The sequence below is a fragment of the Scophthalmus maximus genome, chromosome 13 (genome assembly GCF_022379125.1).
Source record: "Scophthalmus maximus strain ysfricsl-2021 chromosome 13, ASM2237912v1, whole genome shotgun sequence".
NCBI classification, from domain to species: domain Eukaryota; kingdom Metazoa; phylum Chordata; class Actinopteri; order Pleuronectiformes; family Scophthalmidae; genus Scophthalmus; species Scophthalmus maximus.
This window is the reverse complement of record NC_061527.1, coordinates 17733529-17747500: the sequence shown is the minus strand read 5'-3', so window position 1 is coordinate 17747500 and position 13972 is coordinate 17733529. Positions and strand designations below refer to the sequence as shown.

General features: G+C 45.2%; 1 protein-coding gene across 2 annotated transcripts; it reads right to left on the bottom strand.

The window, feature by feature from the left end:
• Positions 1-4184: 4184 nt before the first annotated feature.
• Positions 4185-13193, bottom strand: fam20b (FAM20B glycosaminoglycan xylosylkinase). 2 transcript variants are annotated; one of them, XM_035648104.2, is made up of 9 exons: positions 12913-13193; positions 11761-12086; positions 11309-11556; positions 11134-11220; positions 10918-11027; positions 9785-9956; positions 7782-7973; positions 5336-5395; positions 4185-5246 (listed from the first exon to the last, which is right to left on the bottom strand). In XM_035648104.2, the coding sequence occupies exons 2-9, from the start codon at positions 11887-11889 to the stop codon at positions 5015-5017; spliced, it is 1230 nt and encodes a 409-aa protein (XP_035503997.2). In that variant the 5' UTR covers positions 11890-12086; positions 12913-13193; the 3' UTR covers positions 4185-5014. The 2 variants fall into 2 exon arrangements, with proteins under 2 accessions (XP_035503997.2, XP_035503998.2); XM_035648105.2 differs by having other exon boundaries at positions 13006-13193.
• Between the last annotated feature and the right edge of the window lie 779 nt (positions 13194-13972).

Here is a 13972-nt window from a genome sequence, read left to right as displayed (position 1 = left end):
AAACCGTTCTGTGTAGATTATCAGTCATTAGGGTCACAGGACAGAACCGCGCTGAAAATCAGAAGTCGTTTCAAACAAAACAAATTTGCATAGTTGAAGACGTTCATCTACTTTCGTATATCACAAAGGACCAACGAGGCATCTTGTCGGTGTCTGTTTGAATATGAACCTCCACAGAGAGGGTTTGTAAAAAAACAAAACAAAAGGAGGTGAATTCGTCTCAGTGAAAGTGGAATAAGTGGTCATAACAAAAGACAAGGAGCTCTAACAACAGCCCATAACATTTACTCTCCAGCTCCAATACCAATTTCCTCTGACTGATTTTTTTTTTTTCAGTTTCAAAAGCACAGTGGTCGTCCAGGCTGCTGTACAGTCTCATCTTCAAAACACATTGTTGTTCCTTCTGTGACACGGAATGAATGAAACCGCATGGAGGGGGAAGTTTCCATATCCTCTACATCTGCTGATGCACTTGGTCTGGGGAAATGGAAGAATCTATGATATCACGGGGGGGCGATCATCTCTGAGCACCCACTGAAGACACGTTATATTATATCTAACATCAGGCTATTAATTATTACAACAGATCAGTGCATGAAGGAAGCGGCGGGCTGTTCCACACGGCGCCACCAGCAGAGACACACAGACCCGCTCCAAGTGGCGCGAGAGACACAGATTACAGTCAAAAGAAACATTACTGTTCATAAATGAATAACACCTCCTCCTCCTCCTCTCCCGCACGACTCACCCGCTCCTGGCCCTGGACGAGCCAGTACACGTACAGGGTGACGAGCAGGCACGCGGCCACCAGCGCGCTCTGCACGGCCACGACCACGGCGAGCTTCCCCGCGCGCCGCTCGCTGCGGCGGACCACTCGGCCTCGCTCGGCGTCCATCGTCCTCTGAGCGCGCTGCGGGAGCGCGGCGCGGCTTTTGAACGCGAGCGAGTGGGCAAGATGGAAGGAGGGGAGTGACTGGAAAGACGGCGCTCATGATCAACACACACACACACACACACACACACAGAGAGAGAGAGAGAGAGAGAGAGAGAGAGGAGAGAGAGAGAGAGTGTGTGTGTGTGTGTGTGTGTGTTTCGCACCTCCACACGCGCAACGGGCGCGCACGCACACACACTTGTACTTCTATCTTATTGAGGACACTCATTGAATTTCCTAAACTCTTAACCACCATCACTAAACACTTGACCCCGACCTCAACCAAACTCTAACCCTGACCATAAAACCACAGACCTTTGGAAAACACACACACACGCACGCACGCACGCACGCGCACACACACACACACACACACACACACACACACACACAGACACCTATCTTATTGAGGACACTCCTGATGCATTAATCCCTATGCCCATACACATCACATCTAAATGGTTGACCCCAACCTGAACCCAATCTATCCCTGACCCCCAACACCGGAGGGACAGGCCTCGGACAGTTCGATGGAAAAAAAGTGCAGCCTGCCCAAAAAATGTCCTCGCTCCATCGGGTCGACGCTCAGAACGGTCCCGACGAAGAAATAAGTACAAACACACACCCAGTGAGAGACGGGCTGTGAAACCTCTCACATCATGTCCGCATGGTTCACATCAGGTATCGGAACCCCAGCCAGTAAGGACTGGAAGCAAAAAGGGGGAAATTACTGTGAAAAGAAATTGTGCTCAAAATGGTCACAACTGTGTTTGACATTAGGATTTGTGTGCCCAGCAACACCTGTTCAAATCCACACACAAGGCAACGTGAACATGTGGAGTGATTAAAAATGCCCCTTCCTACGGATCTTCAACTTCACAGATCTGATTGTGAAAATATTATTTTTCATTTGTAGATCAAAGCTGTGACCATTTTGAGTCCAATTTGTCTCCATAGAAAACAGCCAGCTCAGCTCTGTCTAAAGGGAAAAACCCCGTCGAGACGCTCTCACAAAGTCCTGCATCAAACCACAAGGTGAACGTTTTTTCACTTTGATTCTCAAACGGATTGTCCCCTTGTGATTAGTGAGCTTTAGAGGAGCACATGTTTTTTGCAGTATTTATGCCAAGCTGAGCTAGCAGCCAACTTGTGGTTGCTACAGCAACCGACGTGAGTGCTATCAATACATCTTTTCGAAATGTCAAACTATTCCAATAGGAGTATGCACAATGTGTGACTTTAAATGAAATATTCACGGTATCTGAAGAACACTCCATCTCAGTTCCTGGTGACCAGATATTATTATCAATGAATCAGTGGAACTGGGGGCCTTCAGGGACAGTTGGGGCCGTTGGTAATCTACTCTCACATCAGTCTGTCGCTTGTGTTTCTTTCCCCCACAACACCACACAACTAAGGTGAGTCAGGCCGAGCCAACAGTGAGACTCTTCTTTTTCTTGCAATGTCATAAAGCGTTTTTTTTTTTTCGCTTCTTCCTGTGAACAAAATCTGAAGATTCCCGCCGGCCACCACCTTCGTGAGTTTGAAGACATCAGAAGTTCTGCTTCACTTTTTCAAAAGTGGGTGACGATGACAGTGTGTTGGCGGGACACCTAGTGAGTCAGCACTCATCATGTCATACTTTTGAATTTTATCTTCAGTCTTTCTTTTTTAATATTCCTGTAATAGGTGATGGGACTTCTGCAATGTCATATTCGGTGATGAGGTTATGAGTGGGCTTTGTGATAGACTCTCCATCCCACAGGGTTTTGATATCAAGCAGAAATGATCCTAAAAGGACATGATGTCCGTAGTTATGAATTAATCACACTCTGGCATTATTTTTGGTGTTCCATTTTCCACTGACTGGTTCCCAGCAGGAAAACAAATCCTACTTGAGATGTTGGAAGACAGCGGAAAAAAAATCACTGGTAGGTAATAAAAGCTGAATGTTGTATGACATGAAGCCACAGGAATGCATGACAATTATTTCGGTGCGTCTTCCAAAAGCTAAATATGACAAAACTCAGTGTTTGCCCCTGTGCAGACGCATATATACAGTATTTACTCTGATGTTACCTGACATGCCCCAACATGATTTGAAAAAAAGCAAAAAAAGAAAAAAGAGAAAAAAAAAATCTGTGGTTTTCGTCAAGGTTTCAGTGTTTTGGGACACGTCACACTGAAAACACCTGCTTAGCATAAACGAACAGCTGTCCTATATCATCGGAGGTATTTGTGCACATAAGCACAGAGGAGACACGACGAGCCGGCAGCTGAGAGTGAACACATGCATGTAGGAGAGGGGGCACCTGCCACATGGTTTCACAATGACGTTTCCCCTCTGTGGGCGCAGACTCCAACCAGCCAATACGAGTGTAAACTTACACACCTTACCAGCACTGCCAGTGTTAACAACCATGATGAATGTAAATGTCAAGTGATAAGGAACGAGCTCCTGTGGTGACCGATGATCTGTACCAGAAGCTCACAGTCAAACGGGGAAATCCATCACCAGAAGTAAAGTAACAACTCTTCGATCTACTCACCGGTCGAAAAATATTGATTCAAGGAATACAGACTTATCAGACTCGAGGGGGGAAGAGCGGTTGGTTTGTTTCTTTTCAGTTTCAGCAGACATCAAATGAGGAAGGTTTCTCTACGACTCTACAGCAGCGGAGGATCAGGCCCCAGCTCCACGCTGCGGATTATTCACAGGTGCGTTAAAACCACATTTGAAAGCACCTCTCCGCCTTATCTACCAAAGTCTGTTTCACAAACGAAACCTTTACTTTTTTTTGTTGTTCTGAGGCGCAAACCGCAGATTTTTTTTCCGAGACACTCTCAGGGATAGGCAACATGTGAAATCCCAAATGGTACGGACGATCAAACCTCTGACTAATGTGAGACTGAAAACAGATAATATAGGTTGAAATAATGAGTCAAAATATGGAAACATATTTTTTACAGACAGTGAGACGTGGAATGAAGAAAACGAAAACTAGTTATCATAAACTGAATGTAAACTATAAACCAATGTGTTCCAGATATGACTTGTAATGCTTCTCAGATCAAATCTGACAAAGTAAAAAAAATCTGATAAAAATTATATCTGAGCAATTATAAGTGGGAGGAAAGTGAAAGTCCCTTCCAATAGGAACATATCCGGGCCGACAACACCGGTCAAACAGACGTTGTGCGTTTCAGTGGCGAACACGTGGAAGAACAGAAGGCCGAGTGAGAACCACAATGAAATAGATCATAGTTTAATGCTGAAGTGAACCCACACACCCGTCCTGTCCCCCCCACTTCAAGTCTGTCATGTCAGTAGCTTTCTTATTTACTGCATAATATGGCACTCGGACACACAGACACACACACGCACATCCTTAAGGTTATTTAATATTATTATCCACAATTGTATATCCTCTTCCCATTATTCTACGTCTCTACTTAGTTAAATATGTACACACGGATGGGGTAGGGCTGAGTTGAATCCCTTTTCTCTCCAGTCAAAGTAAAATTTGAGTTCAAGGGGAAATCAGTTCTAAAACAGATGTTCAGTTTCTTGGACTGTAAACGCCTAACAGCCCAGAAAAACTGACTGAACAGTGTCTTCTATCCAGATGTTGGTGGCTCATTTCAAATCCATTCCCCCCGCGTCTCTCTGAGCGCAAACTTTTCCTTTTAGATCATGTCTCCAAACATAAAGCTGGACGGTGGGGAGTATCACAGCAGGAGAGTGGTCACAACCAGCAGCAGTAGACGGCGGTGTTCTCACAGCAGATCCTGTTCTCATGTGCACAATAGTCCTGAGAGAACGTTTTCTATGGCTGAAGAGTGAAACAGTTCCAACACTTGGAATCCGGTGGTGCCAGTCTTGTCAGAGTGACAGACAAGGGTGGAAGAAATGCACAGTCTTTGTTCCACCTTGTCGTTCACTCACTCTGTATCTCTTTCTTCTGCTCCGTTTGCTCAGTCGCCTGCCTCCACGCCCCCCTCGTCTTCTCCATGCTCAGGAAATAAAGTCCGGGGCAGTTCCCCAGTTTTTTTTTTGCCATTTTCTCCTCTCCCTTGTTTCTACGGATGCGGGGGGTTGATTCGGTCCTCTATGAGAGTGTTGTCGGGGCCCTGCGCCTCCATGCACTGCTTAACAGTTGCTATGACTCCAGACAGACGCCTGTCCAGGGCTGCGAGGTGCGGCTCAGCCATGACCGGGTGGATGGGGTCGAACGCCAGAGCCTGCCGCATAGCCGAACTCAGCGCTCCACTTCTCAGGAGGTTCAACCTGTTCCAAGTGGACACACGAACCCTGAACGCGAAGGGAGACGAGATATTATATCAAAACCATCATTACAATAAGACAAAAGTTAAGAGTTGACAGTTTCTTTCAGTACTCACATGCAGCACTGGTAGAGTGGTGCGAGGATGCTTCGTTCATCCAGAGCTGCATTCCCAAAGCTACACACACAAACAAAAGAAAAACAAAATACATTTAAAAAATGTAGTAAGAAAACTCAAACTCAAAAGCATTAACCACACTGTGCTGGTCATGAGTGCACATACACACACTCCAAAAACACAACACACACCACCATTCAGAATCAACTGAAGCATGACAGTTCCTCTTCCAGCCGCCCACAACCAACCAACCAACCAACCAACCAACCAACCCAACCACCCAACCATGAACAGTGTTTGTTACAGGAGAAGCTCCCCTGTCACCTCATGTTCTCTTCTGAGGAGTCAACTGACTTTCAAATTGATTAAGTTACACATCAGTAAGAGTTATTTTGGTTTTAAAAATCTAACTAACAAGCTGACTGGTGACAAGTTGATTAACTGCACCTTGAATGGTACCAATACATTCCATATATTCCAGCTACGATGACTCTGTGAATGATCAGTGAGGTAAAAAGAAGAAGCCCAGAATCACGATTCGTCACATTGTCTTCTAACGTCTCTGTGTGTGTATCCTGTTGTGTTGCTCATGCAGTACTGTGCACTCCTAATCCTGCTACCTGTGTGTAGTTACTCCTGGACCTCCTCTCCAGTTTATCCATTAAAGTTCCCTCATTGCAACGGGGGAACTTGTCTGCAGACATGTCTACGCTGGGGTCCAGCTGGACTCTGCTCCAATAACTACAACCCCCGGGGCCTGTACTGCGAAGCAGGTTCAACACACAGAGGATATGTCGTTGTTATCTGGTTTAACCCAACGTCGGGCGTCCTAATAACCAGATAAATGAACTATGAAGCTGGATATCCACCGTCTCAGTCAACCCTGGGTTTTTCTCCCTGGCTCTGAGCGCCTTCGTGCGGAAGAGGGGGAGTCATTAATTACAATCGTCGGGACCATGAATAAAGTTCTTGATATGATACAATAAGAAACACTGATCAGAAATTATTTTGATATACTTGAATATTGTCAACCTAAGAATAAACTTTATATAAGCACATGAATGTATCAAGTTCAATATTGAGTAAATATTTTTGCCCTTTGGTCCGACTATGAAATATATAGATTTAGAAAGTATTTTATTTCCATTTATTTGTCACAATCTTTTCATGTTATTCTAAGTAGAATAATAAAGTAAAACACTGTCAGAGATTGTCAGGAATTAAAAAATCTAATATTAATGAGTATGTATTTATTTAGTGGGATAAACTCTCCCTCTGTTTATTAGAAGCTCTGTTTTAAAACCAGAGTAGACACATGAAAAGTCTTGAACACCGACACGATTCCACTCATTCATAAATATCTACTGCACTTTATCATTTGTCACTTTACTCTAAACTCTTTTGTCCCAGACAGGATCCTGTAGAAAGATGACTCTGGATTTCCAGAAGTTACCTCAATAAGCGTGTATCCTGCTGCAGTTCAGGCCTCTGGAGCTCGTCTAAAGGAGTTCATCTCATGAACACAAAGATATGACTCGGATCAAGTTGACAAAGAAATTATGTTAGCCCTAATGTTGGAAATAAAATGACAATGACAGTCCAGGAATGACTCTCCTTCTGCTCGCTGACCTCTGATGAACTCATGAAATAAAGATGTATGCAAAACATCAATTTGGCTATTAAATATGAAGAAAACGTGACGTGCTTGATAAATATCATACGATCAGCAGGGCAGTTGGAAAACACCCATCGCGGAAACATTCCCAGTTTTGATCATCAAAACCAAAATGAGTTCAGATAAGGATTAAGGGCTCCGTGTCCTCCCTTCAATCATGTGGCTGTTCCCATGAACCAGCTAAAAGTCGTTTCAGTGGTTATCGAGCTCTTGAAATAGACAAGCACGCCAGAATATGTCAACACAACCAAAAAGTAAAAATGAAAATTAGTCTTCAAATATGAGGTGATCTCACATTGTTGTGCTGATGTGCCAAAACATGTTTTATTTTTTTATAATGGGTTTTCCACTAAATGCCTTTTGCAGATTTCTTTTTCATGTACAATTGTAATTGTAAAGTAAATGAGTAAATGTCTCAATAATTCTTTGTTGGAAAGGCAAGTGATTCCCATTTTAACAAGATTTCTGGAAAAATTGGGGATTTAAGATTATTATTTTATATTATTCCTTACATTAGAAGATTTTTTTTATTGATCTTGGTGCATTGTTTCAAAAAGTATTCATGAAATCTGCCCAACATCAACAATTTAAATATGAAAATGTTCAATTATCTTAAATAATAATAAAATTGATAATAGATTGCTTTTAGCAAGAAAAAGTGCTCTATGAATGAAATTTATTATTATCATTTTATTATCATTTATCTAATAATATCACTTAAGGACAAAACAACAGATCTTGATTGTTAAAGTCCTCGACATCATTGCTCACCTTTTTGCATTGTCGAGCAGGATGAGCATGCTGGCACCGCCGTCGTCCTGGAAACTCTCATAGTGATGGCGGTCAGCGTTCCCGATGAGATAATCAAATATGGCCGTGTCTATGACATCCAGCAGCCTCGGCCCTGCATCGTACGGGGGCATTTTCTTCACGGCCTCACAGTAACTCTCATCGTACTCCCACCTAGATGTCGACAACACACGCAAGATCCATTCAAATCTGATCTGATACCAACACACACCTGATGTGTGTGTATTCAAAGTTCTCATGTTGATAAAATATGAAAGATGTTTGTGTATCAATGTGTGTGGGTTTTCTGGTGTGTGCATGTGTGAGAAATGCCTTGTATACAGGTGTACACAGGTGTGACCTTTTTGTCAGCGTAGGCTTCTGAGTAACAGACCCACGTGTTCATGATCTACAGCAGATCAGCTCATCCGTTTGTCAGTTTTAATATCACACTATTTATGATAACTTCAACAATCTGGTATCCCAAACAGGAAGTCATGCACTGTGGGAGAGTAAATGTTTAACAATGATCACAACAGCGTGTGAGAAAAAATTCCAGTATCTTACCCTGTATAGTTTGGTGATCTTGCAAAACACTTATTCAGCTTCGACTCAGTGCAGACACTGTCCCCAGTGACTGAGCCCGATTTCTTTCAGGTAAAGTCTGTCAAAATTCCCTCTTCATTTATTCTGTTAAGTCAGCTTATACTTAATATTCAATAATCGACAGAGCAATTATGAATTACTGAATCTGATGATATATAAAGGAGGGCTGTTTCGCCCACATGGATCTTTGTATATTGAGGTAAACCTACTGAAAATGAAAGCCAATCTTTTTACTTCAAATTTAAAGTGCTGAAGCAGAAAGAACAAAAAACTAACCGTCCAAATACATGGTCTGGACTGAATGTGCTGTGTGGTTGCACAACACCACCTGCCAGTCAGTGTTTTAGTGTCTGCAGACTGTTTAGCTCTCATTACTTTACTAATTGAACATTTTTGATTCCACAATTAACACTAAAACACATGTAAATCCCAACTTTCTCATGATATCATATTATAAAATATTATACATTACATCTAGTTTATTGTCTTCCAACTACAGGTGTTGTGTCTATTTTGGTCCAATCACGATCGAGTGATCATGCAAGAGTCTTTTGTGACACAGGATAATGTGCAGTTTTGTTTTTAAGTGAGGCAGTGTCCCATAGTCCACGTTTTGGATGCTTACTTACAAATTTCACATTTTTGAAAACACACTGCACATCAATAATCGTCTCTTTTCAAGTTAAGACACACAGCCTTTTGCATTAATGCAGGAAATGATCAACCTCAATCATTTTTCGCCTGCAACGAAAACCTGCAAACGACCATGAACTAATAGATTGTCTAGTATAATAATTAAAGCTACAGGCAACCAAGGATTAGTAACGAAGCCTGAACAGATATTATCATATCAGTTTACATTTTGTGAGTCATCCCATCGTCTGTCGTCCTGGTGTTCAAATTGGTTTGTTCTTTGACAAGCTGAATTTAAACAACAAGCAAGACTTGAATTTTATCCCTGAATTTGTTAACCCTACACTTCCTTAAATGAACGACTGGAGAGAGGGTGATTCAGACCCAGGGGGATATTTCACTGCCATAAATTCCGCGGTGTTTGAGTTTTATAGGTCAGACGAGGTGTTCAGTTTCATCAAGAGGTTAAATCTTTTATCTCATTCAGAAAAATGTGACACCTCGACCACCGTGTATCAAAAGACCAGACACCTGCACCCTCGCTCACCTCCCCATGCTCAGTTCTCGCTCCCACCCCAGGACGCTTTTCTCAGAATGAAGCAGTAGGTTGAGCGTCATTACACTTTAATAGTGGGAAAGAACAGCTCAGTCTTTTTTTTACAGCCCACTGACACTCACACAATTCCCTTATTGTCCTTGACTTTATGAAAAAATAACAATAGAGATCATTTTCTTTCTAAACTGACCTGGCCAGTTTCCCCTCCCTGTATGTGCGTCCCCAGGGGTGTCTGTGCTTCTGCAACGGCCAGACATCTGGCAGCCAAAGGGTTAGCGCTCCCTCCATGATCTCTCCCTCCGCACAGGCCGGCTCACTCTCCCGACAGTAGTAACACTTCCCGTAGAAGCAGGTATTATTACCTGGAGAGAGGGAAAGAAAGGCAGTCATGAAAATGCCTCCACTTGACCATGACGTCTCATCGATGATGACATAAAAATGAGAAGCAAATGTGGCTCTCTGAGGACGTCTCACTGCTTCAGTGATCTAATCAAACACAACAACCTTGAGGTCTTAAAAGAGACGGATACAAGTGAAGAATGGTCAGAGTTGAAGTAGCTGAAACCCCGAAGTCTAGTCTCTGTGGTGGGTGAGGATGTAAAAGTTCTAAATACCAAATTTCCCAAAAGGCAACCATTGACATCTTTGCATCAAAGCCTGTGTACCTGATGAATGCACATGTCTGTCCGACCCCTCAGTGTGAAAAACAGAGTCTCCAAACCACGGTGACATCACCTGAGGTTATTTTCAGACTCTTTATAAAACGCTTGACCTTTTATGTGAAAACTGACGGAGTTCCCCTTGAACAAAGGTGATGTTTGTTGCAGGGATATTGGGTTGAGTTGGTCATTTGTTTCTCAAGTTTCACTCCTCGTGAGTTTATGATGTTTAGCTCCATCTATCTTTACTCTGTAGATCTACCTGTATACAACAGAAGTATCTACTAGTATCTAGTATTTTCTCACTGACAAACGCGTCTGTAAAAACACGACCGTGACTTTACATATTCATCGTGCTGTATTATCTGTACGGTGCCACTCCCGCACCAGACAGGACGTGGCAGGGCGTGTCCTGGTCTTGTGTGCCGACTGACGAAGCAGGAGAAAAAGACTGTAAACGAATGACTGTGACAGAGAGCGATCAACGGACGGAGTGAAATCTGAGATCAGAGTGAGGAAGAAAGTGAAGTCAAAAGACAGGGAAATCACTCATGCAAAAAATAAACACTCACGCTCTGGGATGCCGGAAAACACTCAGTTCTCACAAGAACGGCGAAGAAGTGTGAGTAAGTGTTAGAGGGAGACAGAGTGGACCAATACTCACCCTGCATGAGGAAGGTGCTGAGCAGCTGGTCTGTGGCCACGGGTTTGATCTCTGCCCGCAGGTTGACGTATCGCCCCACCACGAGAGGTGCTCTCCGGAACCCCAGGATCCTGCAATGAGGACGGGAGACGGTGCCAGAAGGTTATCGTGCTCCCGCTCCACTTACAGATCAGAGAGTGTGTGAGAACAGACAGTCAAACAGCGGTGCCTACACACCTATCCAAATGAAAAGCCGCCACCTCTGCGTTGTGTCTGTCATAGCCTGCGTATGGCTCGCCTTCAACAACATAGTCTCTGTTGTATCTGAGATAAGGTGGACAGAACAAACATAAGAAAGCTGAATCACTCTTTAGCATGAAATACTCCCCAGTGTGTACTCCACACAGCTGACCTTTTGGGTTTGAAGACCACTTTCTGTCCCCCGTCCAGAACCAGCAGGGCTTTGAGCTGAGTGCCCTTGTAGCCCACGTCTGCCCGCTCGATCCTGGCAGTGCTGAGGGCAGTGAGCACGGCAGCCAGCTCCGGGGTCTCCTCCGGGTACACCTCTCTTGGGCCCACCCATTGGCTTGCTATCTCCCACGGAGACTGGAGGGTGTGGGTGAGGCGAGCTCCGCGGGACAGAGAAAGGACAGCTTCCATCTGTTAGCGATGAAAGATAAGTACAGTGCGCAGTGATAAGCAAGTCCGCAAAGATCTCTGGCAGAGTGGGACTTTACACCAGCTACATCTGGAGTATCACAGATTCCACTTGATCCGTCGCCCCAGTGGGAGCGTGGTTATCTTTACGTGGCAAGTGCTTTAAAAAACGGAACTCAAAACAGAAGAGTCGGCGTGCCCTCTGACCTTGCGGAACGCTCTGAGGTCCCGTCTGCTGGCTGCGGATCCTTCACCTCCGTCCAGCAGGAAGATCTTGGCCAGGCCCAGCAGGAGAAGCACGGCACACAGCACCACCATGCGCTGTTTGAGCTTCATCTCCGCACCGACCGGCCCCGAACCCCTCCGCACCCGACGCTGTGTGTTTCCCCCGCTGTGAGTCCCCCTCACCCCTGATGCATGGCCCCGGTGACCCCCTCTCGTCCCCCGGCCAACCCGATTTGGCCCAGTCGGACAAATTATCTGAAAGGACGGATGCTGCGATTCCTGGAGCTACAAAACGTAACAAACAGGGTCTGGGAGGGAAAGAAGAGGACAAAGAGAGAGAGAGAGAGAGAGAGAGGGGCAGAGATGAGAAATGTACTGTCAATAATATGTGGAGAGAGCACCGATCTATCCGCTGCTCCTCTTGCTCGTTCCCCCCCGAGGGGCGATTGTGACCCAGCACTGCAGCACATCTGAGGCCTGTCCCCATGTAAAAACATCAGGAGGTCACAGTTGGCTGCTGGGTCCACGCTCAGAAGGACGCCACCACACAAGACCTGCACTGTGTGCAGAATGGGCAGCCGAGCCTCGGCTCTGACTCAATGTGCAGCCACAGTACAGTACAGTACAGTAAAGTACAGTAGACAGCGATGATGGGACATGAGAAAAACTTTCTTGGTTTGACTGATCCTGTCTGTCCAGTGAGGAGGAGGAGGAGGGTGATGGACGTGCGAGTCCTGCTGTGGTGCACAGGAGGGAGGGGAGGTGATGGAGGTGGACTGGACCCAGCACCGTCATCCATCCGCGGCCACACAAGCGATGGCCCGAACCCCTGTGACGTTCACACAACCACACGGCGAATTAAAAAAACAAAACAAAACAACCGCATGACAGGCTGAATCGTGACCGCGGCATCCGGTATCCGGGTCGAGCTGCTGTTGACACAGCTCATCCCGCACTGGTTTGTCCACGCAGGCACTCGCCTCCTCCACACAGCCGCTCTTTCATGACGCCCCCCCCCCCCCCCCCCCCCCCCACCCACCACCCCCACCGACAGGTCGGCGCTGGCCGCGTGAGACCCTCTGAATGTCGGCTCTGTTTTTGAACTGCCTTCTATACGGACGGTCGTCCACACACCGTGTCCACAGCAGCTCGGCGGCTAGCTCCAGCGGCGGGCGGCTAGCTGCACTCGGCGCGTCGTCGGCGGTGTTCCCCGCCGAGGGGACTCACCTCAGCCGCTCACTGTAGAACAAAAGGCCTTCGGGGGGGTGCGTGTTGAAAAACAAAACAAAAACAACCCCGCGACAATGGAAGTTCCAGGAGAATTCGTCGCGCGGAGAGGAGTCGGCGGTGTGTCATGTTCCGCGTCCCCTCGGCGGCTTCCTTTCCTCCGCCCGCCCCCTCCGCTTCCCCCTCGGGGCCCTGCCGTGTCCGCTTCCTCCCCCGGTGACTGCTGCACTCCGCCACCAGGTGGCGGTGTTACACCACGTCCCAGAGCCAGACAGACGCGAGGAAAACATTGAACACATGCTTGAAATATATTTTATATTTCTATGGGGTGTTATACTAGTGTCTCACTTCATTGTTCGTTTATACTGTAAAGAGAATGTGTCTTCCCTCAAACTCGCTGGCTGTAGTCATTTTCACATATCTCTAGTTGAATTCACAATATTCAGCATCAACACAGCATGAAAAAAAATAATAATAAAAAGCCAACATCTGTATTGTGATGAATTTGATTGTGTCTGCATCCTAGTGAAGTCATGTTTCATTAGGAAAAATTACACGCTAAAAAATGGGCCGACAGTTGTGATATTTTGGCTGGCTTATTTTAACATTTTGATTTTTTAAGGCATACTCTGGGAATATTGCCACAAAGATACTAATAATTAAAGTATCCTGGAGAGAAATTCACTCAGGATATCTTGTGGGAGAAATGGAGAACATCAATGCTCATGGGCCTAAGAAGTATACCTAAATGTCAGAGAGAGAGAGAAGAAAATCCAAAGTGCAACACACACTTGATAGATTTTGTCTCAATAAATTTACCCTTTTGTGGGAAACACTCGTGCCTCGGAAGACAGCTTTTGTGACCGTTTCTGTTCTTGGAATTGTCTGTCCAAACTCTAAAGACTCATGCATTAAGTCACATAGCAGCTTGAACAAGCTGATCGACTGCTGAATCATGTAAATACAA

Excerpts from the sequence above, each read along its gene's own strand:
- fam20b (XM_035648104.2), bottom strand. The coding sequence starts at position 11,889 with ATGAAGCTCAAACAGCGCATGGTGGTGCTGTGTGCCGTGCTTCTCCTG. Across the intron at positions 11,221-11,308 it reads GTGGTCTTCAAACCCAAAAG|ATACAACAGAGACTATGTTG; the intron begins GTCAGCTGTGTG and ends ACCTTATCTCAG. Across the intron at positions 11,028-11,133 it reads GCGGCTTTTCATTTGGATAG|GATCCTGGGGTTCCGGAGAG; the intron begins GTGTGTAGGCAC and ends TCCTCATTGCAG.